Here is a 24,822-nt window from a genome sequence, read left to right as displayed (position 1 = left end):
CCTTGGGGGAAGAAAGCAGAATGTGGATTTATTGCTTTAGTTAAGACTCCAGCTCTCACAAAAAGGAGAAAAAAAGCCCTGACTGGCTCAGAGAATTTACCAGGAGCCCCTATGTGTCTTCAGATTGGATACAACATCTCTTTTCCATCCCAGGAAGCTCTGAGCTGCTGGAACCCCTCTTCAGGTTGGAGGGCTCTGCAGAGCACAGCCCGAGCCTCTCCTGGTTCCTGTGCTCAGGCCCAAGCACTGCAGATGTGCTCCAGGGCTGCAGAGCCAGCGCCAAGCTGCTGCAGCTCCTCCAGGTCCCTACAGGCAGAACTGGCTCTGCCCAGACTGGAGAGAAGCAACAGCATTTCTACTGCACCAGAAGTTACAAGGGGGGGAGTTAATAAAGAACTGATCAGTTCCACATCAGATCCGGACTGCACTTCCCATTTCAGCAGCACAAAGTCTCTTTTCCTGTTTCTCTTGCCTGTCACCCTCCCATGGCACTGATGCTTTCCCCGTTAAGGAACTGCAGGTCTGTTTTTCCTCCTGTGAGATGCCCAAATCGTAACTTTATTCCAAACTCAGAGTGATGGAAAAGATGGTAACAGTGATGTGTTTGAGTAAGAGGGAAGGAGGAAGACAGAGGGAACAGAACCAATTACCCACGGAGTGTCCTCTCCCATCTGGAGTGACAGGCAGAGTGCAGAAGGGAAGAAACAGATATTAGTCAGGCGTGAAGTGCTGCTGAAGCAATTCCCCAGGACTAGCAGCTCTGGTTAACCATTTCCATTTGTCTCACGGGCAGACAGACACTCCTGCCAGAAGGACAACCTGGATCTGCCTTACAGGAGTCAGAACATCCCCATGGAGGAGAGGACCAATTAATACAGCTATCAGCCCTGCTCGGGCTGAAACACTCTCTGTGAAGGTGGGGTGGACAAGGGCTGGCTCTTGATGGTCCAAGGGAGTTCGTGGCACGACAAACCCCTGATCCTAAAGTTGCCAGCTTTGGCTTTTGCTGAACAGCACAAAGCCTCTGCTTCAGGATGAAGAGCTGCCAGCTTGAGGAGATGAGCAGAGGATGGACAGGGAGTCTTGGCCCCCAAAGGCATTAAAGTTCTTCAAACAGAAATTCTCTTTATTCCCTCCCAACCTATCCTGTCATAACAGCACCTAAGCAGCCACATGGATTTAAAGAAGAGGCCGGGCTCAACCCTGTATCAATAAAACCAGTGCCAGCACCTTTTCCCAAATTGCATCAGCACCTTTACTTTGCACAAGTTGGCTTGGATGGTGCTGCAGCTGCTCTGCAGTTGGCAAGCCTCTGCCCTGCAACTCCAGCCCTGTGGAAGCAGTTATGCTGACTTATGAAGTGCAGCAGTGCTGGAGTTACTGCATTAGGAGGGTTTATTTGCATCTTAACAGCAGCTTGTAATGAATTGACTCTGTTGAAGTGTTCATGTGATCCTGAGGGGCTACAATCACTTCTGCAAAATGACGTGAGGTTTTTGGAGCACCAAAAAATAACAGGGAGGGTGGAGCCAGGGACAGAAGCTTCAACAACCACAGCTCAGCAACTGCCTTGCCTTGTGCCCACAGCATAATCAGGGCTTCCAGGGCAGCTGTGCATTTTGTGGACAGCAATTCATGGGTTAACAGAGGACAATTGCCTTCTGGCTCCCTCACACCACAAAGCAGGAGTCAAGCACCACAGCTCAAGGTGCTGCCTGCACTCAGTAACACAGCAGCAAGGAACACAAGGCATTTCACCTAGCAGGAATGGGGTGAGATGCTGAGAGCAGGGCTGCTGGCAGGCCCCCTGATGCAGGCTAATCCTGTGAGAGAGCCCTGAGCTGCAGGACAGACCATGCATGGGCTGCAGGGATCTCATTGCAGACACCACTGTGGCCCACACAAAGAGATTTCAGTGCCTTGTTTGCTGCCTATTTTGTGTCTGTTTGCACACCAAGCCAGGACTGCAGAGCACAAAGGCTGCTCTCCAAACCAGGACAGCTGTGTCAAAGCTGCTGGAGGACAGGTCACACTGCCAATACCACAGTCACCAGTTTCACTGCACTTGCTGCTAATGCTTTACCCTGCTGAGTGATTTCCATCAGCAAGCAAAACTGAGTCCTGACCATTTTCATTCTCCAAAGTATAAAAAACAAGCTACTCACAAAGCTCTGGCAGTCCTATGACTGCTACAACAGCTTTGAATCAGATATGAATGAGTGACCCACCAAAACAGCTCCTTTTCCACACCAGCCTTGCCCCAGCAATGGATTTGTGTCCTTTGTCAGAAATCTTAACAGATTCCTTTGTAGCTCATCAAACCTCCACAGCCCAGATGAAAGGAGTCACTGAGCTCCTTGTCAAAGGCTGGAGGAGCACTCTGGGAAAGCATCACATCCACTGCCTAAATGGATGTTGGGGCTGACCTGGCACAACCACTCACACTGTAGTTCCAGGAAAAGGCAAATGAAGTAACTTCCCTAAGATTATCACAGCAAATCACTTGCAGAGCCAGGAGACGAATGCGGGCAGACTGGGCAAACTGGAGGTCGCTTTGGGATTGTGAGTCCCAAAACACTGCTGAGTCCCTAATCAACCCCAACACTCCAGGGTGTTGTCCATTGAGGCCAGCCTTCGAATTCTCCACTTAGGAAGCAGTCAGACAGGGAGGGAGGGACACGAGCAGCCCCTGCTCACAGCCTTGTGGATGAGGCAGACACTTCAGGCTGCTGGAACAGGGGTTTCCTCCCAGGCTGCCAAGCCTGTGATGCCTGGAGCTCAGGGTGAGCTGGTACTCAGCTCCCACCCTCCATCCTGCTGCAGTGATGGGATACAGCCCTGAATTGTGTGGAACAGACCCCTTGGAGTCTTGGGGTCATATCCCCCTAAATCCAGCCAGATTTTACAGAGGGGCACAGCCCCACCTGGAACAGCCCAAACCAGTCCAGGCATTACAGAAAACTGTGGATATTCACTGTTTATCAAAAAGCTTTTCAGTTTAGGACATAAATCAACCTGACCAGCTGCCAGTCTCGAATCAATAATATTCTTGTAGATGAGTGGCTAGAGTATTAAACAAAATCCTTACATAACAGAGAATCCAAGCCTGTCCATTCCTGCAGATTTACTGCTCTGCCCCCGGGTCTCAAGCCAGCCTTCCTGGCTCCTGGCCACAGTGCCCTGCTCCCATACAGTGCAGGGGCTCCCAGGAGTGTGTCCACAGAGCTCTCATATTCTGTGGATTTGCAGAACAAATCAACACACAGAAAGGTTTAAAGGCAAAAATGTCACGTCGGCACACACAGACATCCTGCAAAGCACTGTACTACTGCACAGGAGTTGAGAGAGTGACTGTAACCTGCATGAAATTCAGCACTTGAGGGAAAGCAGCATCGAACTCCAGCTCTTGGGATGCACAGCTCTGCACCCAGCCATCTGCACTCCCACATATTTTGTTTCTCCTCCATTAGTGACTGCTATGGCTACTTTACACTGTGCAGCTGGAGATCCCAAATAGTTTTGTAAAGCGGGCTTAGTCACCATTTTATAGAAAAAGAAAATTGAGCAGAGAATAAGATCTGCCCCATGGTGGCAAATAGGGGCACAACCTGTTCCCTAGAAAACAGCTCTCCTAAAGTCCTACAGCAGGTCTGCTCTGCTTATAAGCAATGCTCTTGTACCAAAGGTCCTTTTCCTCCTCTTTTTAATTGTTAACACATGCTCAGCATCTGTGCATGCATGTTACATTTAATACCAATTACACAACTCACTGTGGAGATAAAATAAGATTTACTCACTAAAGAAATTAACCTCACAAGCAGCTGGAGTCTTGCTGGTCATGGGCAAAATATCTGGAAATGCTGAGGACAATTCAAATGAACTATATTAATTTGGTATTTGTGCAGTTTTACACAGTTCAGTCTCTATTTAAATGCCCGGAAGAAAAAGAAAACCCCACAGTTAAAGAGATGGAAACGTAGAATGGCATTTTCCATGGAAGTTAATGCTGCTGTTGGTCTTTCTGGGTTAGTCCCATTGGGACTTTCACTGCAAGAACATCCCTCTGATGAGACATCCCCTCCAAAGACAAGGGGGCAGAAGAGGGGATCAACAGATGACACTGAGTGGGTGTGACAAACTGGCTGAGATCCTGCCAGCAGCCTCTTTCAGACCTCCAGCTGCCTTTGAGGCATCCACAGGACTGAGGCAATGTCACTGTCACAGAGTGTGCAGCCTCAGTCTGCCCAACAAAGCAGGGGAAGAAATACATTAAAAAAAAAAAACAACCTTAAGGAGTAACAGAAAGGGAAATTTCAAAGCAGAACAATTCAGGCATTGCTGGCCCCCAGGTGGTTTTGATCCCTGGCCAAAGGTGAAGAGCTCAGTCCTTCTTCAAGAGGCACACTGGGATGTGTCTCACCTCCTTCCCAAAAGCAAAAATCAGGCCTGGGGGATCTGCAGTTTGGGACTGGTTTTAGCACAGCACAGATGTGGTTAATATTAGCCTGAGATCCAAATGCCAATCCTCTTGGCAAGTCCTGCAGCCCAGGACACTTCCCAGCAATTTGGGTAATACCAGGTTAGGGTTAAGCCAGCTTCAGACTTGTTAAACACATGCCCACAGCAACAAACAAACAAACACACAGATCACATTCACTCACTAATTAAGTTTATTATCCTATACTCATTTAAGTTGGAAAAGACCTCCACAGTGCTCCACCAGCACTGCCAAGGCCACCACTAAGCCATGTCCCCAAGTACCACATCTACATAATCTTTAAGTGACCCCACCACTGCCCTGGTGCCTATTCCCATGCTTGAAAATCCTTTTGGTGAAGACAGATTTTTCCAATATTCAATTTTAACTTCCCTTGGCACAAGTAGAGGCCATTCCCTCTTATCCTGTCACTTGTTACCTGAGAAAAGAGACTGACCAAGGCAAGGAAAAGCTGGAGCTTTGATGCAGCAGCCCTCCAATACAAAACATCCACCTTCAAAACCCACACCAGGACTCAGATTTTTTTTTTTTTTTTTTTTTTAGTGCCTCCCTGTCTATTCATCTGAGAGTGTGCTGGCCATGCAGCCCCAGGCACAGCTACTCCCTATCCAGACAGGATCATTTTGTCAGATCACACTCCATCCATAATGCCATGAATGTACTTAAGGCTTGAGAAAAATATTAAGTAAAAGCCTGCTACCGTTTCAACTAACAGCTCCACTGTCAGAGCAGGTCACTAAATTAAGCCCATTAATGCCAGCTGCAAGAAAGCTCTTCTCCCAAAACCAAGTTTTAGTTCTACTGTGTCCATTTATTTGTGTGACACTAACGAGGAACAAAGGGTTCCTGTGAGAGGCCTGGAAGGCAGCAGAGAGGAATTTAAGTGCAAACCATCCTGTGGCACCACAGGCAGCATCACCTTCTGCAATGCCTTCATTCCCAGTCCCAGGTTTGTAGATGCATCACTTGCAGTGCAGGGAAAGGCTGCACAGGTCACTGCTCAGGGCTCACTGACTGCTTTCCCAGCAAGTCCAGCTTGACCATTTTGCTAATGCCCAGTAAGAGCAGTGCTCCTGCTAACCAGACACCTCTGGTTGGAGAGTGCAGAGCCTACAGCACCTCTGCCCTCTGTGAGTGCTAGTGCCATTAAGGGTTAGATTGTTTCCAGCTCATTAGGCCATGAAGCACTGGAGCTGGAAATGTGCTTAACATTTGCTTTAATAAGCTTATGGCAGCTTAAAAAAATATATATTTGACTAATAAGGATTTGTTGAATTTGGGTTCATCCAACTGCCTCCTACCTCTGTTATTCAAAGCTTGACTCAGAACTGAAAGTGTACCTGAACCAGGCAGAGATAACCCAGCTCAACTCCTCACAGGCCAAACCTAAAGTAAGACAAACCCACTCCAAGTCTGAAAACCACCCAACTATGTCCCCTGAGTCAGTCTTACTTGATTCACATGGTGCAAATACAACTAGGAGAGCTTATTTCCCCTGTGGGGAAGCCAGCAGTGAGCTGGGCATCTGTGTGCTGTGCTCCCTGCCTTGGGAACAGCTCCCAGGCTGACCTTACAGTCAGCACTCCTCACTGCCTGACTGCCACCAACCTAAAACCACAGCACCACTGACCTCCCCCTGCTGCTGGCTCCCTGCTAAGTGATTTTCTCATTGCAGCTCGTGCCCAGCTCCCTTTCCTAGAGCACAAGGGAGGTGTGATTGCTCCCACTGGAGCATGACCCTGTTAGTAGAAGGGCAGGTGCCTTGTGAGCAGCTCTGGCACAGGGAGGACTGCACAGAGAGCTCCCTCTTGACCTCACTGCAATTAAAATGTTACTGATATTAAACCATGGCATGCTCTGGAGAATATACAAATGGGAAGACACAGAGTTACAGCCTGAGAGCTTTAGCACTGAAATTCAGTAGGGCTGTGAACTGGGTGGAATAAATGCCTTATTAAAGGGGAGCCTGATTCAAACAGAAAGCAGCAAAACACTTTTACATCCTTAAAGCAACTTTTTTGTTTTCTTCTGCAGACAGAAAAAGCACAGAACAAATATGTCCACTGACCATGGGGATTCTACAGCATGCAGCAACAATCATTGCAGAACAGGAAAAGCCTGCTGAAAGTTGGTACAATAACTCTGGTTAAATCCTCCTGGAGTTTCAGGACTCAGCACTGGGAGCCCGGCTCACTGAGCATTAAAAGCACAAACGATCAAAGCTTTGCAGAGATAAGCACAGCTCCAATTATCTCCCATCAGCTAAAGAGGATGTGCTGCTTACCAAGCTGTCCAGCCCTCCTCCCAGGAGGTCCACAGCACCCATCTGCAAGGAGGACACTTGGGGCACATTCACAGGGGGCCCCAGGTCCAGGTTGAGGAGGTCCCCCAGGAGGTCACCCTGGGATGGGATGACCTGTGGCTGCTCCAGGTTTGTGGTGGTCATGGTACCCACGGGGCTGTCACCAGCATCAGTGCTGTGGGGGGAGAACAAGAAGCAGAAAAGATAAATATCAGTCACCTCTGGTCTCCAGTTCCAGGTTCCCAGCATAGGGAAAACACAGCAAGAGGTGGCTCAGCAGCAGAAGCCAGGCAAAAGATGGTGCCAGCAGCTGCCATGGCCACTGTCCTGCACCAGGCAGGGTTATGGCACATGCCTCTTCACCACTCTGAGCACAAAGATTTTCCCTGCATTGTACATGGTTTTCAGCCCAGCAAAAGGAATCTTGCAACAGGTGAATCCTACCCACACCCCTAGAATCAGAGATCCCCTCCAAAACAGAGAGCCATGGGTACCACACGGGCTACAGAACTGAAAATAAGTGTTTCCTACCTCAGAATAAACCTACTGAGATGATTTTCAGCCCACTGGGCCTAAGAATGACATGAAAACACAGGGAAAAATAAAATAATCCAGCTATTCTCAGAGATCTAACACTGATAAAACCCCTGAGCCCTTACTCTAACCAGTGCAAACTCCACCATTTCCCTCAGATCTAGATTAATCACCTTCTCCTGACCAGCAACAAGGTCCATCAATCTTTCCTAATTGAAAAACTCAATCTAAAATTTATTCATCCCTTCTACCAATAATTTCCTTTCCTCTGAGTTAGCAGGCATGCTAATTACTAATCTAGAAACACTCATTATACAGCTTCCAAAATTTATCATCATATGCAGTCTGGCTACCTTTTACATATTTTATATTTACTTGTCACTGAATTCAATAACAAGGAGAAGGTAAAAAAAAACCAACCAAAACTGTGTAGTGAGTTCTCCAGGAGCTAATGTATTTATTCTTTAAATCCAGATATGCTCATTTTTTGATAATTAAAATCCACTGAATATCCTGTTTCCAGCAGTAACTGATAAAATTATTTCTAGTTCACGTTCCTGCAGCCAGCAGCTAAGTGCACACCACTGCTGTGGGAATTAGTGTCCTGACAAGGTGTTTAACACTGGGGCTGTTCTGCAAGCACTGCAGCTTCTGATATTGAGTAGCCAAAATTCTCTTATCCTTTTTTCAGCTATTGAGGGGAAAGATTCAGTGACAGAGTATAAAGCTGCTCCCAATCCCAGTGCCAGGAGGAAGAGATGGAGCATAAGGAGTGCAGAATGAATTAGTTACCAGGCAGCAGCAGAAAGGCTTGGAAGCTTCTTTGCATTAAAAGCTCTAGAGCCCCAATAGCACTAATATTAGCTGTCCTTTCTGCTGCTGCCTTCAGCAGGGAGAGTGCTGAGTGTGCTGAAGTGCTCACTGAAGCATTCCCGAGGAGAGGTGGTGACTGTGATCCACTCCCACCCCCAGCCTGGGAACAGGAACAGCCTCTCTGAGAGAGGCACATCACAAACCCCTCGGTTCCTTCCCAGGATATAATCCCTCTAACACTCCACCCCTTCAACACTTACTCATCCTTCTCCTGATGGAGACACACAAATCCCTCAGCGTCTTGTGTAACTGCTGCTGCCCCAAAGCCCAGCAAGAAATGAGGAAAGGACAAAGCTCAGTCTGTTCGTTTGAAAAAAGTAAAATCTCAGACTTCCATTTGTGCAGAATCTCTTAAAAGAGATTCCTATAAACAACTTTGCATTTTCTTTGAAAGAAAAGAAATTAACAAAGAATATGTGGGTTTAAAAGGGCAAAAAGGCTTGATACAAGATTTCCCCCTTACAGTCTTGGGTTTGGCCATGGGAATTGGAGATTTGGCCCTGTGAGTTCAGCCTCCAGCAGCTCCCACATGTTGGAGTCACATGGGATGTACAGCCTGAACCAGAATCAAAAATTTTCTGCAGCCACCTGTGAAACAGGGAAATAGAGACTCCTGCCCAAGTCTAACCAGATCTGCTTCTCCCAGGAACCCTGTTAACATCTTCCCAAAATTTTGCAGCTGAATTATGGCTGAGCAGGGGTGGTGGGAGCCACCACATGAAGAAACACTGCCAAGCCATCAGATTTTTCCCCCATCCTCAGGATACATCTGCAGCTCTGTGACACTTGGGCTCACTGAAGAGGCAGGAACATTTCACCATCTGTGAGCTGTTCAATGGGTCTTTCCATCAGCTGACAGCTGCAAGAAACCTGCCCTAAAGTGCTCTGAATGGAAAAGAAATGAATCAAAATGCCATACAGTGTGTTGTGCCAACCAGAACTCCTCCTGGGTTTATACTCAGGGAAGCACCAGTCAAGGCAGTGCTGTCTTGACCCTCTCAAACCACACTCACTGTGGACATCTCCCCATTCCCACCTCACAGTGCCATCAGTCTCTACCACAAGGATCAGTCACTAGAATGGTCACTGGAGTGCAGTTGTACAGAAAATCACCTCACCTGTTTGGACTTCTTTCACTGGGTACCCTTCACTTGCCTTAAACTGATGCAGAAAATCCCAAAAATGGGGCCACTTGAGGTGAGCTCCCATCAGAGAAGCCTAGTGTGCCAATAAACTAATCCCACTAATTTTTTATATTTACCACTGCATCAGTATGATCAGTGTGCAGCACGCCCTGCTGAGCACCCCTCAAACCTTCCCCCAGCTTGCACTGCTGACTGAGACCTGGAGGTTTGGTTTTTGAGGTTTTTTGAAGCGATGGTTCTGCCAAAGTCAGAAAATACTTAAGGTCAGCAGACTGAGCATGAGCAATGAGAGTCAAGCACATAGACACTAAATGCAAGATGATCATAACCTGCTCCTTCAAAAAGCTGAATTTGCTGAGCTAAATCCCCTACAATGCTGTTTGCTGTAGTGATCTGGAACAACAACATACAGGAAGGCTGGTAACACCGAAAACCAGCTCATTGAGAGACAATCTTTGATTAGGAGAGGTAGGAAAGTGGCCACTGCTTCTCCTGTCCAACTGGTACATTTGTGCTTGCTGATTCTGGGTCAGTGCAGCCAGGCTTGATTTCACAGGCAGGGAGAAAACAACTCAGCTTCCCAAAGCCAGCCACCACAGAAATAGCTTTACTTGCTAAGAATAGCAGAGAAGTGGTGTCAGAAAATAGAAAAGAAGCAGCATCGCACACTGATTTATCAGTTCAACTGCAAAAAATAGCACTCCAAATGTCACTTTGGGAATATTATTAAGAGGTAAGCCTGGCTACTCTGCCTCTTGCTGCAAGATATACTCATTTTTGTAATTAATACCACTAGTGCAAATAGCAAACTGTTCACCTGAGTGAGGGACCATGGGAACAGGCCCAACAGCAACACAGCCCCAGCTGGGACTGAGGCACTGCCTGCTCTTGCAGAATTAACCTGCTGCCAGAAATGATCCCTCCCAGGGAGCCACTGAAGCACCAGGCAAAGAGCCAAAGCATTTCCCCCACCTCACAAAGGTCAGACAGACCATGCCAGTCCACCCATCTCCTTTTGAGCTCTAACAGTGATGTGGCTTAGATGGCTTTTGCACTTCCCTTGCTTTACAGGTATCAAGTGAGAAAGGGAGTTTTACCAATCCTTCTCCATTTCATGTTCCAGCAGTGAAGGATCCCTGTGCTTGCCTGTTCCAGGAAAGTGATACTGCATTCCAGGACACAGGCTCATAAAGCTGAGCTGTTACTGAAGCAAAGCTCCTACTGAAGCAAATCATCTTCTGAAAAATGCCTGTTCTCACTCCAGTCCTCCTTGCACCAGTCATCCAAAGCTTCTGCTTTTCTATTCAAAAGTCTTCTCAAAAAACATCAGAGCTTCTCCTCACATAGGAACTTTGACACTTTCTGCATCTTCTGACCCTGAAATTTGGACACTTCACACCCAGGATTACATCCTGCAAGAAACAGGCCCTTGAATGACCTGCAAACTATCAATAAAATCCCTCTAGGATCTTCTAAAAGATCTTGGCATCTTTTGGACTGTTTGCTAGAAGGAAACAACCAACCCTGCCTGTGATCCCCAGGGCTGCCTGAGCTCACCTCCCGTGGTGGATTGGCAGGTGCTTGCGGTGGATGCCGTGGCTCCCCTCCACGAAAGCGTTGGGTGGTTTGTGGTACACAGAAGCCAGAGACCCAATGTGGCAGATCAGCTCATCCAGCAGGGTTGGCTCAATCAGATCAGTCTCCTCAGAAATCAGTGGCTTTTCTGAGAGCACCACTTCCTTGGCAGTCACTGGATCCGTGGAAAGAAGGCGCCAGTAGATGTAGCCACGGTCCCGCAGGTCTGGGTTGTCAGAATCCTGAGACAAAGCAATGCATCACTCACAGGTCTGAAGTGAACTAATGTCTGTAATCACTTTATTCTTCCAGCAGTGATTCTGCTGGATTAAAAAAAACCCAACCAGCCAGCAGCCACAGCCACCAATTTCAAAACGACAGTACATACTTCTTAAAATTAAAAACAAGAACCAAAGTATTAATGCCTGGCTTCTTGCTCAGCTGGTCAGGGAGAAAAAAGCCCAGGATTTACACCCCACAATTGCCCCAAACCACAGAGCTGCCAACTGCTTCCCAGATTTTCCTGCCACTAAGTGTTAGGAGAAATTCAGGGAAAAGAACATGAGTGGCAATGACTGTTACACACTAGAGCATAGTACTGCATAATGACACAAGATTCCTGGAAATATGATTTACCCAAGGGCACTGCTGGACAAAAAAGATGCTGCAGAGCCATATCTTAATAAGCCATATTCTTTATAGCAAAAGGGATCTTATTTATCCTGCCTTTTAGTTATCTAATGAAGTATGGAGAGATGCTAATGATACACACTTAGGGTACTTCATCAGTTCTCCAGCTGTCAATAATAACCTTGTTTTACTGCAGATACTTTTGCCTCTGCATGAAGTGCTAATTACTTCTCTAGTCTTTGAGTAGCTCTGCCCAGAGCAGCAAAGTGACTGGGGATGGTTTGCTGATAATGTTCTAGGGAGGAGGAGGTGCTGTGGCTTTATGTTGTAGTGAACTGTTCATGGAAACAAGAACTCAAATTTTTAATCCTCCCATCAGCAGAATAACAAGATAAATATTTGAGGTTTTTTTCCCCTTGATAAAATTCCAGCAAAATATTGTACACCTCACCAGCCTTCCTCTTGGCATTTCTTTTTCTCTTCTCTGCTCTCATTGCTGCTGCCCTGTTAGAACCTGCATCTGCCTCAAGACATTCTCAAACCTCTTTTTGGAACGAGACTGAGCTCAGCTCATTTTGCTTGTAAGGACCTAAATTAATCTCTCTGTTGTCTCACACATTATCTCTGCAGAGCTGGATTTGTTTGATGGTAGAACTGTGGATTCCTTACACCCTTAACAACCTCTCCCAGACTCTGCACTCAGGATCAGGCAGGGTTTCTGCAAGGGCACACATGAAAGGCCACGCTCTCCTACTTGCAGGCACCTAAAGATTCAAGGCTGATGGTTTCTCCTCACAGCCAAAAAAACCACACTGGAAACTGGCAAAGCAACTGAAACAAGAGGCTCAAATCTCTCCCAGTTTCTCCCCTCTCCAGTGTCTGCATGCACACCTATGGAGCTACACCAATGAACCCTGGCTAGCTCAGCTCCCCACCCATGCAACAGCAATGGGGATGCAGAGGTCTGAGACCTCAATTCCAGTGCTTCTTCCAGCCCCAGCTGCTCCACTGCTATTTTTACCAGTGCTGGCTGGATGAGGCTGGCTCCTGCTACAACCACACCTGCAGTCTGCTGTGCAGACAAGCCCTGAGACACTCAAAGTGCAACAATACCTAAGCTGGGCAAAGAACACATGTGTAATTACTCTCCCACTCAAGTGAATAACACCACCTCTACCCAGAAATCAGACCTTGAAACAAGGTTTTTCAGTGTTTTACAGCCAGTTATCCTACATTGACTTATTATTCATATAAAATACAAAAAGCCAGACTGAACCAACATTTGTGACAAACAGAGGAAAAAAAAACCCAGACGCCTGTTATATTCTGAGGGTGTCATTAAATATTTTGTGACTCAGCACAGTGGGTTTTAGCACTTAGTACCTTTCTTCTCTTGGCTCAGGCAAATGATACAGCGTGCCCTTGGCCCACTCCTCTCTGAAGAGCAGCTCAGATCCTGCCTAATAGCAGGTTTTGAAGCAAGAAAATCAGGTCATGGGTTTGTTGCTGCTGACCAATGCAACTCACCAAAGGAATGAATAAAAGTTTTAAGTGCAGTAAGTCCATAGCTGTGATTTCTTGCAGCAAAGAGGATCAAAAAGGCCAGCTGATGATTGACTCCAGGTTTTCTGCTCAGAAACAATCACAGCTTATTCAGCTGGCAGACTATTTTTATCACTTGACACAGCAGGTCTGGAAAGGAGCTGCTTTTTTAGGGCACTTTACCCTAGTCATTACAGCCAAGGAGTGTAGGAAGATGAGCTGAGCTCTTATCCACCCCTGCCACCAGGACATCTCCACCTCTGTCCTCCAGAACTACAGCAGTTGTGTCTGCCAGCTCAAGCCCAGCCTTGCCTGCAGTGATCTGAGCTCATAACTCAGCATCTCATGCATAATGAATCCGTGATCTTAACCCACTGCTACAGCCTCCAGCAAAGCTGCCACACTGGTTGACAGCATCCAAGTACAAAGGAAAAACCCCAAACTTCAGTTCTTTCTTTTTCATAGCACTGCTTAAACTTTGCTGTTCCCAGAACAAAGCCTTTACCAGGCTCTTTGCCTCTGTTATAGCTCCAGATGTTTAACTGCAAACCACCTTCAAGGAGAAAGAGTTTTGGTTTCTTGATTAATTCTACACTGTCCCTAATTTTCCATTTAGTGAGTGAATGGAGAAGGAATTCAGATAAAGCAAGAGCTAAGGAGGAGGAAGCAGATTCCAGAAGGTAACAGGCATAAAGCAGCTTTTAAATAGTGTCTCTTTGGGAGAGAAGGGACCAAACACCCTTGAATCTGATCTACTGCAAAGCTGCCTGGCCTGACAAATGGGAGACATCACACAGCAAGCCAGCACAGTGTCTGCAGGCCTCTGGATCACTGGATATCTTGGCTTACCTGTGTGGCCAGGCTGAGGACCTGCTGGACCAGCTCCTGTGTCTCAGAAGGCTTTTTCAAGAACAGCTTCACTATTGCAGTCAGGAGGGTGAGCTGCACCTGAGAGACAGGGGCACGGGAGAGATTAGAAATTCATCCATTCAACGTCTCACAAGTCTCCACATCCTTTACTGATATAAAACACAAGACTTCAATTTCCTCACTATTCCTTGCCAGTGAAACCCAGTATAATGAACTCAGACTCTTGCCTGTTGTGAAACACTTTCACAGACAAGTCCCTGGGCAGCAGGCTTTGAGGTTTGTGTCACACTGTGATGCATCCCATCACTAGCTAAGTTCTGGTCCCCAGTACAGCCGTTCCCTCAAGAAATATGCAACCTCTGGAACCCCCTCCAGTTCTGTCTTGTCCTTCCAAAGAAGGGAATTTTTGGACACACAGACAACAAAGCAAAACTGCAGATTCCCAGGAGTTTTAGCCCAATAGTGAAGCTTTTATTGACAGGTATTGTCTGACCACTACAATAACATTTACTGTCCATCCCATAAACACACCACACAAAACACTACAGGTGAGATGCACATTGCTACTTTACCTGAGTACTTTCATCATGGAAACCCTCCAGGAAACTCTCCAGCAGCTCATCTGCATTGTCAATTCTTTCAGCATATTCACCCACTATCCAGATCATGGCAGCTCTGGCATCTGGCTCATCCAGGGAATCCAGGTTCTCACACAGAGTAGCAATGATGCTCTCATACCTGGTTTGTCAGGGTACAGGTGGATTACTGGGGCTTGTTTTACTCCATTTCTGCCACATCATTCTGCAGAGAATCCTGCACTGAATTAATGTCTTTTATTTCTAGAAAACAAGCAGCATTTTCATTCAACTATTTTTCTTCTCCCAAAGCTGAGCACTGACATCTCACAGGGGCTTTGCAGTTTAATCCATCAGCAAGACCACCCAGATGTGGAGTTCAAGATAAAGCTGCCTCACTTTCTGTTTGCTAATGGGAATATTTGATCCAACAGTTCAAACCATGAGTCTGAATCAGATCCTGCAGCCTTGCTGGAGGCTTCAGCCTGGTAACTCTAAACTGGGTATTACAATCCCCCCAAGGCTCTACTGCAAACCAGACAATATCCCACAATAGTTTAGGTTCCCCTATTCCCATGTGTGGGTATCCCCACAAACAGGGAATTTCTGAGACTGACAGCAGAAATTGCCAAGGAAACCCACAGATGTCCCATAATAGTTTTTAGGTGATCATGAAGTCTCTGCTGAAAAATACTGCTGCACTTGTGTGGCTATGGAGATAAAAGATTACTGCAGAACCAAGAGAAGCTGAGTTCTGCCCAAGCCAGAGGGAATACTTGGTGGGACAAGCAAGCAGTGCTTTGTTCAGCACAACCTGACTGGATCTTGGATCACATGAGCCATGAATTTTCACAGCCCTGCATGAGGACACTTGTACACTTCATGGATTTCTAGAGGGGATTAAAACCAAAATAGCCTTATGTTGTAAACTTGGCAAAATTTTCCTTCTGGCATCCTCTGAAAGAGCTTTACTGGCTTCTGATCCAGGCTTCAATATGGAGCGGTGGGGAAGAAAAAACCTTTCAATTCAAACTAAGAACAAGCCAGGCTGACACCTCATCTAGAGCCAACACTTGAATCCTACCAAACTAGGAGTGGGATCACAGCTTCCACCTTTGCTTCAGAGCCCTGATGAGTTGAGTTCTGCTCTGTTCTGATGATGGCAGCCAAGTGCTTCCAAAGAAACCTGAGGCTACTTGCACGTACTTGTTGGGGTACTTGCGGAAGATGTCCCTGATGACCACGATGGCCTCCTGCACCACATAGTTGACCTTGGTCTGAATGAGGTCCAGCAGGGTGCTCACACAGCGCTCTGCAGATTGCTGGAGAGAGCAGAACACCACAGTTAAAAAAGCTGAAGGAACACTCCTGCTCCCATAGCACACGCTGAGGAACACGCCATGTATATGAGAAAAGGCTCAGAGGAGGAAAACAAGAGGACAAGAGCTACAAACTTCTTCCAGAAATGAACTACAGGTTAACAAAAGGTTGTTTGTTACAATGGGGACACCAGCTGACTCCAGCTCCTGTAGAAAGTAAGAGAAGCATCTGTGCCAGTAGAAACTTGGGTCACCACATGAGAGACCTTGAGAACATCACCTACACTGCTATTTGCACCACCCTGGGGCTGATACAGGCCACTGAATGAGATTTCTAGAGTTTCCCATGCCAGGCAATCAGAGCTGGGAAAGTTCTGATAGGGATTGCAGGAAAGTTTCTAGCAAAGCCAGAAGGCAGAAGAAAATAGTGTTGTCAAAACCAGCAGCAAAAAGCAGCTCCCAGCAGCAACAGGTTCAGTATTTTTGAGGTGAGGTCACTAACAACATGTGAAACGTACAGCTAAAAATAGAAATTTGGCTGCTCCTAATGCAGCTTTCACATTAATTAGTTCAATTCACAGGCACTGCAAGATAACAAGGACTGGACACTGTCATGCTCCAGGAACCAGGAGTGGAAATAGAGGCAGATAATTCAGGGAGGTCTATTCCCAAACAGCACAGGGAGGCAGGACATCACAGGAGCAACCAACTTCAGCAGCAGAGAGTCTCAAATAAGGGCAGTGATTTGGTTATTAGCAGAGCACACATGAAGCCTCATTACACAGCTGGTGACTAATGTGAGAAGCAGGCTGCTCCCGATGCTGCCGAGGCAGTCGCCTTCAGAACACTCATAAAGGATTCGGGCTGGAGACAAACACTGTAGGGCACAAACAACAGCAATGTAGGTGGATTTTTCAATTTCAGTGAGTTAACAGCTCCCTCGACTTACAGAGCACTTAAAGGCTGGGCAAGAGAAGGAGGAGTGAAATGGCATTTTAGTCACAGGAATCGGTTCTTTGAGAATGGGCAAAAATCTCAAGGACAAACCTCAAGAATCTGGGTCAGAGACTAAAACCTGGCAAATTCCTGCCCTTGTGGGTATCTCACACAAGGCCTGTCAGCACAAACAGGCTGACACGGGGATCAGCCAAGGGAGGAGACACCACAAACCAGCACTTGCTCTGTCTTTGCAAACTGGCAGAAAGTCATAAGACTCTCCTGAAATTCACATTAAACAGAAACAAAATCCAACACAATTGGTGCCAGAGTGAAGAGAGACATCACATAAAAATAGGTGAATGGTGCAATATTTTTTTTTATGATACCTCTTTCTCATGAGCTCAGCTTTATGGCTACTATGGCACTACAGGGGTAGTAAATGGCAACCTGACCATGTCCTGCTCTGATCCTTTCTGCTCCAGAAGGGATTTGAGACTGTGACCTGGAAGACAATTCCACTTCATGGGTACTGACTACGGACCTGGCTCCACACACTGACTTGGCTCATGGTGGGAGCCCTGCTCAAAGTCCTTGCAAGAGAAATGCTTTGCTACAGAGCTTCAAATTTCACCTCTTCATCTCAATAACTTTCATCTTATATTTTAGCAAGTGACCTGATGGGGGTGAGTCAGTCCCACACCCATTCTACAGAATCTACAGCACCAGCAGTGCAGTCCTGTTAGAGCTTTAAGAGCTGTACAGTTCAAGGAAAAGCAAATTAAAGCTTAGTTTTCTTTTCTTTAGACACTTTGAGGTGTGATTTTTTTTCCAGGAAAAGCACAACATCCACTTTGAAATACACAGCAATGATATTTAGCCAAAGAGCCCCTTGGAAAGTGAGCAGTGGTGGGCACATGCCCAGAAGAGCAATCACTAACAAAACCTATCTCAGCTCACCCCATCCCTTGTAAACACACTGCCTTTTGAAGGTGGTCATCCTTGGGGACAGCAGAGCTCTGCAAACTGATGAAAGACTGCCCCAACTCTAACACCTTTCAAGATGGAGTGAGGAAAGGACAAGCAACCCAAGTCAAAATTGCTTTGTTTTTCTGCAGAAACCAAATGAAAGCCCACAAGATTACTGAAGTAGCACATATCATACTCAGCTATAAGCCTCAATGATTTCTAAGAACCAGGCTGCTGGCAGAGTCTCTTGGAAATGAGAGAAATATCCCTGTAAGATGGCTCCTTCTGCTTCTCCTTTGCTCCAGAGGAATCCCTATCTTTACTGCATCCACTTTATTTCCTTTTCCCACAGGAGTGGTGCTTGTTTTCCTTACAATCAAAGCATGGCACAATGGTTTGTTGTGATGTTGCCACTGGAGCAAACCAATTCACAATGCAGACAAGTATAGCTACACCAGAGTTTGCTGTAGATTAAAAACCCAAGCTAACTGAGCTCAGCCATCAATAATCCAGCCCTACCCATGCAAAATGATGATGTTCTGACATCCCCCCAAAAAAAGTGACTGCTCAAGCCTGGGCAAAATCTTGCTACTCAGTGTGGGTGTTGGTTCCATATCCCAAACCAGCACTAGGAGCAAAGGGAACATCACATTTGCTTTGTGGTGCACATCTCAGCAGACGAATTTATTTTCTCCTAGGAGTGACAATTGGACAAAAGATAGGATCCCTGAAGGCAGAGCTGGGGTGCTCTGTGAATCCTCATTCATCAACAGCTCCCACTGGCTGTGTCCTGTGTCAGAAAGCAGATTTCTGAGCTTTGGGAACTTGGACACTGATGGCTGTGAGGCTGCTGTTCCATTACTCAGTGTAAACAGCCTCTAGTAAACACAGATGCACTGGGGACAGGGATTAACCTAGGGATGAGGACACTGTCATGAGTTGTTCTATATTTGCCCCCTTTAAATCTGGTTCTTGCTGGAGCAGGAAACAAACCTAACCCTTAGCAGCAGCATTTTCAATGGAGCAGTGCTAAAAATCAAGGTTAAAATTACTATTGGGGAGGCATAACTACAATTAGAGTCACTCTGGCATTATTACCATTATTACCTTTGCTTATCAAATATGACTACTGTGGTATCAGAGATGCGGAAAAATATGGGGATGAGGGCATGAAAGGGTAAAAACTTCCAAAAAACATCTTGATGCTGCAGGAATACACCACCCTCCATGTGCAACTGGGACAGACACTGCCAAATCCTAGTGAGAAAGTCCCTGCTGAGAACTAACACAAATTCCCACCAGCCAGCACAGCACTGCTACAAGAGGGGCTGTCACCAGCTCCTTTCAAACTTCTCTGTAGCCCTTTTCCATGCTCAGGGGGGTTTTCTACTGTCACTGCTGTGGCTCCATCCAGACAGGCTCCTGCCTGGATGCAGTATGGAAGGAGTGCTCTGGTATTTGGAACTGCAGACATGAAACAGATGCAGCAGCCCCTGCTCCATGGGGCCACGCTTCAAAGAAAGTCCCTGGCAGTGACAAACCTTTGAGAGCTGAAGGAAAGAAGATAGAGCTGCACAAAAGGGCAGTTGATCCTCTCCAGAGGACAGAAGTTGGTGTCCTCTGTGCACAGGCTTGCAGTAGTTTAGCTGAAACAAGAGAATCCTGAGCACTGACACCACACTAAGCCAGGCATGATTAGGTTATTATTTAAATCTGCTGTCAGGCAGTGCTCATGGGAACTCACTTGAGCAAAAACTAAATGAGCTCAGCTGAAATTAGAGCACTTTACGTGACATTTTGCACTCAGTCATCAGCAACACCACAGCATAAATCTTCCCTCTCTTCACAGGATTTCTGAGCTCCTGACAGGCATTTCACATTCACTTACAGGGAAATTAACAGAGACATCACTAAAAAAACCAATATTCTATTATGAGCACTTAGGTGGATGTTCCACTAGCAGAGGACTTTTCAGACTTGTTTTGGATAACTGCAGAGGTTCCTGGGAACTTGTTTGCATAAGCATTGAGGCAAAAGAGAGCACACTCCAAATAAAGCCACAAGTTACATGGATTTATGTAAGTAGAGTTATTCTGTTTGTATAAATTGCATTTAAGTGCCCCAAATCTCTGCAATTCTCTGCCTCTGTGTTCTGTTCTGCTGAAATGGAGGGGAAGGATGACACAAAATGCTTCATAATACTGAGTTTCTCTGTTTAACCTCCTCTTCTTCCCCCTTCAAAAAGGTCAGGCCACAGCTATTAAAGGATTTGGATGAATAGATGGTCATTGCTCCACTAAAGCAAATGCAGTAAATGATTCCATCAAGGATGAATGACCTGCCTTGCTCTGCCTGCAAGATGAGAGGAGCACGCCACCTTCCTGTGATGTCCTCACAACTCACACCTTGTTCAGCGGTGCTCAACCCATAAACGAGCATGTATCCAGACCACCTGAGGGCCACCACTGAAATTCCAGCAACATGGAAACGAGGTGGCAAAGCCCATCACTGTTTCCAGAAGACAGGGAACCACAGAGAACCTCCAGGATGAGATACTTGCCTCCACCTTGATGGCACAGCGGCCGATGGCACGCACGGCCTTGCGCACGAAGTCGACGTCCACCTCGGTGGCGTATTCCTTGAGCTCTGCCAGGACCTGTGGGGACACCACACCAATGTCAGCCCCTAGGGACACTCAGAGAACAGCCCACCCTCACAGGTGATGCTGCTTGGGCACCAGAAGACAATACTCTTTCACAGACACCACACACATCCAGCCTCACCCTCCGAAGCCCACTGGTCTGGTTACGCTGGTGTGCAATCCAAACTGGTGTGGGTTACACTTGGTGCAGGCTGCACAATGTCAAAAGGTGGCCTGGTCTTGCTTATTTATAATCCCCCTGAACAAGAGCTGTGGAAAAATCAGCCCTGCCAAACAAAGGTTTCTATTCCTTCCTACGCTGAAAAGATATTTACTGCATACAAAGCTCTTGGCAACAACCATTTTTGATCTCTCCTTTTCTGTGCTCGGATGAATTCTGGATCCCTGGTGAATCTAAACAGAAGATGCAGAGGAGATCTGAGGACACTCTGGAATGTCTATACACAGATTAATAACAGCATGAAGATACTTCCCCCCCTTGTAAAACTAAGATTTATTATTTTGTTTCAATGTTTTTGCTAATGGAAACCAATGAAGGGCTAAACCCAACATTTGCTGGGGTCTTACAGACCTTTAACTAAAAATCTTTGTCTTAAATCACATAGCTTACAAAAATTGTTTCAAGAAAAGACCATATGTAATTTATATTCCCTCAAAAGCTCAATTTATTTCAGTTTCTCATGCTAAACATGACATCAGGGATTTAATTGTGATGTCACAAATAGATGGTGAGGGAGAGGGGAGCAGCACAAAGCCAGACAGTCCTTTGAAAAATCTCTCATCCAAGCAAATTGCTTAGAAGAATGACAAGATAAAGAGGCCATGAAGGGCCAGACTGCAGACAGATAAATCTACATGGAGGAGACAGGACATCTGTGTTTTGAAGTTTTATTATTTCCTTGGATGATCTACATGGCACAGCACTTGGAGCACCACCAGCCTTTAGCAGTTGATGCTTCCCAAACACTGCCTGAGGCCTGGGCTGGAACTATCCTGGTGCTTTGGTCCAGGATGGGCACAGGGATGGTGAATCTCCACCAGCAGCACAGGAGGACGTGGGTGGAAGCTGCTCTCAGGTCTCATTCCAGGACATATTCCTGCTAAAGCTTGTGTTGTTTTATGAATGCCTCCTCAGAAGCAGGAGAGATTCATTCATTAGTCTGCAGATCTCAGACTGCCCTCCAGACAACACTGCCTTTCATGCAAACAGCCCATATTATTGGAACATTATAAATTCAAATTGGTGTGGAGCCTACCAAGAGTAAAGAGAAAATTCTGAATATGTTCTCATAGAAACTGAGTTTTAAAATATTTTCCATGCCCCCAGCACAAAAAGGGCATGAATTACCTTGCTCAGTTCCAAAAACCGTCAGGAGAGAGCTGAAGGAGGTGCTTCAAAATGTCACATTAAATGAAATTGCTCTGTGACAATTAGGATAGGACAATAATAGCACTAACCAGAGGCATTAATCATTCTGCATTAGTGTTAGGCCTCATAGCCAGGGATGCACTCGAGAACACCTCCTCCAAGGAAGGGACATGCATTAAACCAACATCAAACACAAGAACAATCTACACTGTAAAGCAAATCTCAATTCAGTTCAGCTTCAGCTTTGTGCTATTTCCACTCTGGAAGCAAGTTAAGCAAAAGCAGGATTTTTTTAGCTCTGAAGAGTGCCTGTGCAAGCGTTTTAACAACTTTACTAACTTGAAATTCACACTTCAATAATGTTTGGCCTTTCTGAATGCCTCCCTTACAGGCACACCCCTCTCACTTGAAACAAGCCTCTCATTCCAACCTCAGCACTGGCAGTGACTCACTTGACAGGAGCCATGAGCTCTCCTGGAATTGTCATCTGTGAAACAAGATCCACCTCATGGTCACGATGCATCCATGCCACGCTATTAACACTTACAGGATAGGGAAAACTCCACCAGCTCCCATTAAAGAACTGTACAGAGCACTCTACCAGGCACAGTGATGCCTAAAAGTCCAGGATAACTCCAGAGTAGCTGCAAACACCCTCAGACAGGGAGCAGGGGAGGGTTTCCCCCTCCCAGAGCACAGCAGCAGTGCCCCAGCTGACCTGGGCAATGTTTGCTTGGGAGGCCAGGCGGATCATGATGTCCAGTTTCTCCAGTTTGACATAGATGGGGTCGTTGTACTTCACAAAGAACACTTTGATCTCCTGCTTCAGGATTTCAGGCCTGCAGGGAACATAATGGTGTGTCACTCAAGAGTGGTAAAAAACCCAAACTATTGAACAAAAGGCATGTTTTCTTTAGAAATCTACCCAAATATCCCCTGAGAAACAGAACAGTGCCATTTTGCCCTGGCTGACCAGGGAGGTCATGGACTCCCCATCCCTGGAAGTGTTCAAGACCAGGCTGGACAGTAATTTGGAAGGTGAAACCTGCAGAGGAGGTTGGAACTGGATGATCTTTAAGGTCCCTTTCAACCCAAACCATTCTCTTGACTGATTTTACACCTAGGATGTGCAAACACAAATTTGAAGGAAGAAGTCTGGATAAAAAGATTTAGATACAAAAAATGCACAATTCAAGTTTTTCTACAGTCAGATCTCTGCTTCCTCTGCAGAGCCAACCACAACCAGACAGACAACAATATTTATAGTGAAATAACATCCTTATCTCAATGCAAAACCTACAAATTCATTTCCATTTTCACGTGCAAGGTGACAGTGCACAGTAACTCTGCCTTAATATAATCACAAAGTTCTATCCAAGCTATCTCAACTCTCCAGCAAGGATCAGCAGCAATAAAACATGAATGTGGGAGCAAACTGGTGGGAAAAACCCCAACCCATTGCACACCAGGATGTCACCAGCCTGGTAGTTCTGTGCTGAACAGAGTACCACAGCCGAAGTGAGATCCTGCAGGTTACTGTGAACTGTTCCTGTTTGCCATTTTGATTTATAGAGGGCAATTCTGACTACACATAAAGAGAAGGTGAAGAGAGGCAGGTAAAGAAATACTGCATGAAACTGGTATCAGAAGTGTGCTGTAAAGAAATCACTTCAGGCTACCAGAGTCATGGGACTGTTTAGCCTGGCTCTCAATGGATCTGAGCCTGGATTAAAAGAAATTCTATGCATGTGGCAATATCTGGAGGTCTGAGACAGCCAGATGGCCTTTGACAATGCAGGAGTAACACCCCCTGAGCCTTTACCTCTTCTGCACAATCAAGTTGATATTCCTCAGGGCAACATATTGAACTTCAGGTTCTCCAGACAGCAGGGTCACCAGAGGAGGGGCAAGTTTCTTCAGCAGCATGTTGTAATAGTCAGAATCCTTGGGAAGGAGCTCCAGGAATTTCATCAGGACCTTCACTGCTGACAGCACCACTGCTGAGTTGGCATGAGACAGCCGGGGGGTCACTCGCTCACAGATGCTGGGGACACAGGCACAAGAAAGGGTTCAAATGGATTTCAGGATGCCAAATATTTCAAATCTAAATTCAGGAGATGGCACATAGCTGAAGACAGCTTCTCAGACATTGCTTGGATTTGGTTTTGGTCACAATGAATGGGCAAGGTTGTGTTTTCCTGAATGCAGCAGGAAGCAAACAGGGACTTCTCTCACAGCTTCAAGTTTCTCTCCTGCCCCAGTCTGCTCAGGAACAATTCCACACTTCCTGATTTCTCCTGGTGGTATTCTCTATTTGTGTGATCTCGTCTGTCACTTACAAACATAACTCGAACAAAAACAGCTACTGGAAAAACACTTTAGCCTCCATATAACCATTCAGAGGTGACACATGCTTCTGGCTTGCTTGGGGGGGTTGCTGTCATTTTAACAAGAAAAGATTTCTGTTCCTCTGAATACACAAGGAAAGAGTGACCCAAATATCCTCCCAGATCTCAGCTTCACCACTTGCCATAATGGATCCTGTAATCAAACAGCATCCTAAACAGCCCATCCCAAAAAGAAAGGAAGTTTGGGTTCATATGGTCTTTCTTAGAGCATCTGTCAAGTTTCTTCCCACTCCCTCCTGCATATTGCTAACCCAGAACAATCTTATTCCCATCTGTGCCTCCTGAAGTTTCTTTCCCTGCAAGATTTGCTCTCAGCCATGCTGGAAGGGAAGCAGCACAGCTCAGTGAAGAGCAAAAAAAATCCAGGTCAGGGCTGGGGCACCCCCAGCTGCCTCTGCCCAAGGTCACCTGCATGTCCCAGCTGCTTCCTCTCTCTGTGCTTCAGTTTCCCCTTGCACAGGGGAGTGACACCAGCCTTGCTGGAAAGGAGGGTGGCTTTGCTAGTGCTGTCTGAAGTAAGGCAGGCTCCAGGAGATAAACTCCACACAAAGGAGCAAAAGGAGCTCCTGCCCATGCAACTGGGTAGAGCACTCTTCAGGGGAATTGCAGCTGAGG

The 24,822-nt window shown here is 46.3% G+C and overlaps 1 protein-coding gene across 2 annotated transcripts in view; it reads right to left on the bottom strand.

Annotated features, from left to right (window-relative positions):
* The window catches only part of AP2B1 (adaptor related protein complex 2 subunit beta 1), a 74,797-nt gene that overhangs the window by 26,873 nt on the left and 23,102 nt on the right, over positions 1-24,822 (bottom strand). For both annotated transcript variants that reach the window (XM_062506915.1, XM_062506917.1), the window contains exons 7-14: positions 23,622-23,843; positions 22,518-22,638; positions 20,329-20,424; positions 15,751-15,866; positions 14,542-14,707; positions 13,949-14,047; positions 10,910-11,169; positions 6,783-6,975 (exon numbers count right to left, since the gene is read on the bottom strand). In XM_062506915.1, coding sequence (XP_062362899.1) covers positions 6,783-6,975; positions 10,910-11,169; positions 13,949-14,047; positions 14,542-14,707; positions 15,751-15,866; positions 20,329-20,424; positions 22,518-22,638; positions 23,622-23,843 — 1,273 coding nt within the window. The remainder of the gene's footprint in view (positions 1-6,782; positions 6,976-10,909; positions 11,170-13,948; positions 14,048-14,541; positions 14,708-15,750; positions 15,867-20,328; positions 20,425-22,517; positions 22,639-23,621; positions 23,844-24,822) is intronic.

The sequence above is a fragment of the Cinclus cinclus genome, chromosome 22 (assembly GCF_963662255.1).
Source record: "Cinclus cinclus chromosome 22, bCinCin1.1, whole genome shotgun sequence".
In the NCBI taxonomy this organism is placed as follows: domain Eukaryota; kingdom Metazoa; phylum Chordata; class Aves; order Passeriformes; family Cinclidae; genus Cinclus; species Cinclus cinclus.
The sequence above is the reverse complement of the archived record's forward strand: the minus strand, read 5'-3'. Positions and strand labels throughout refer to the sequence as shown.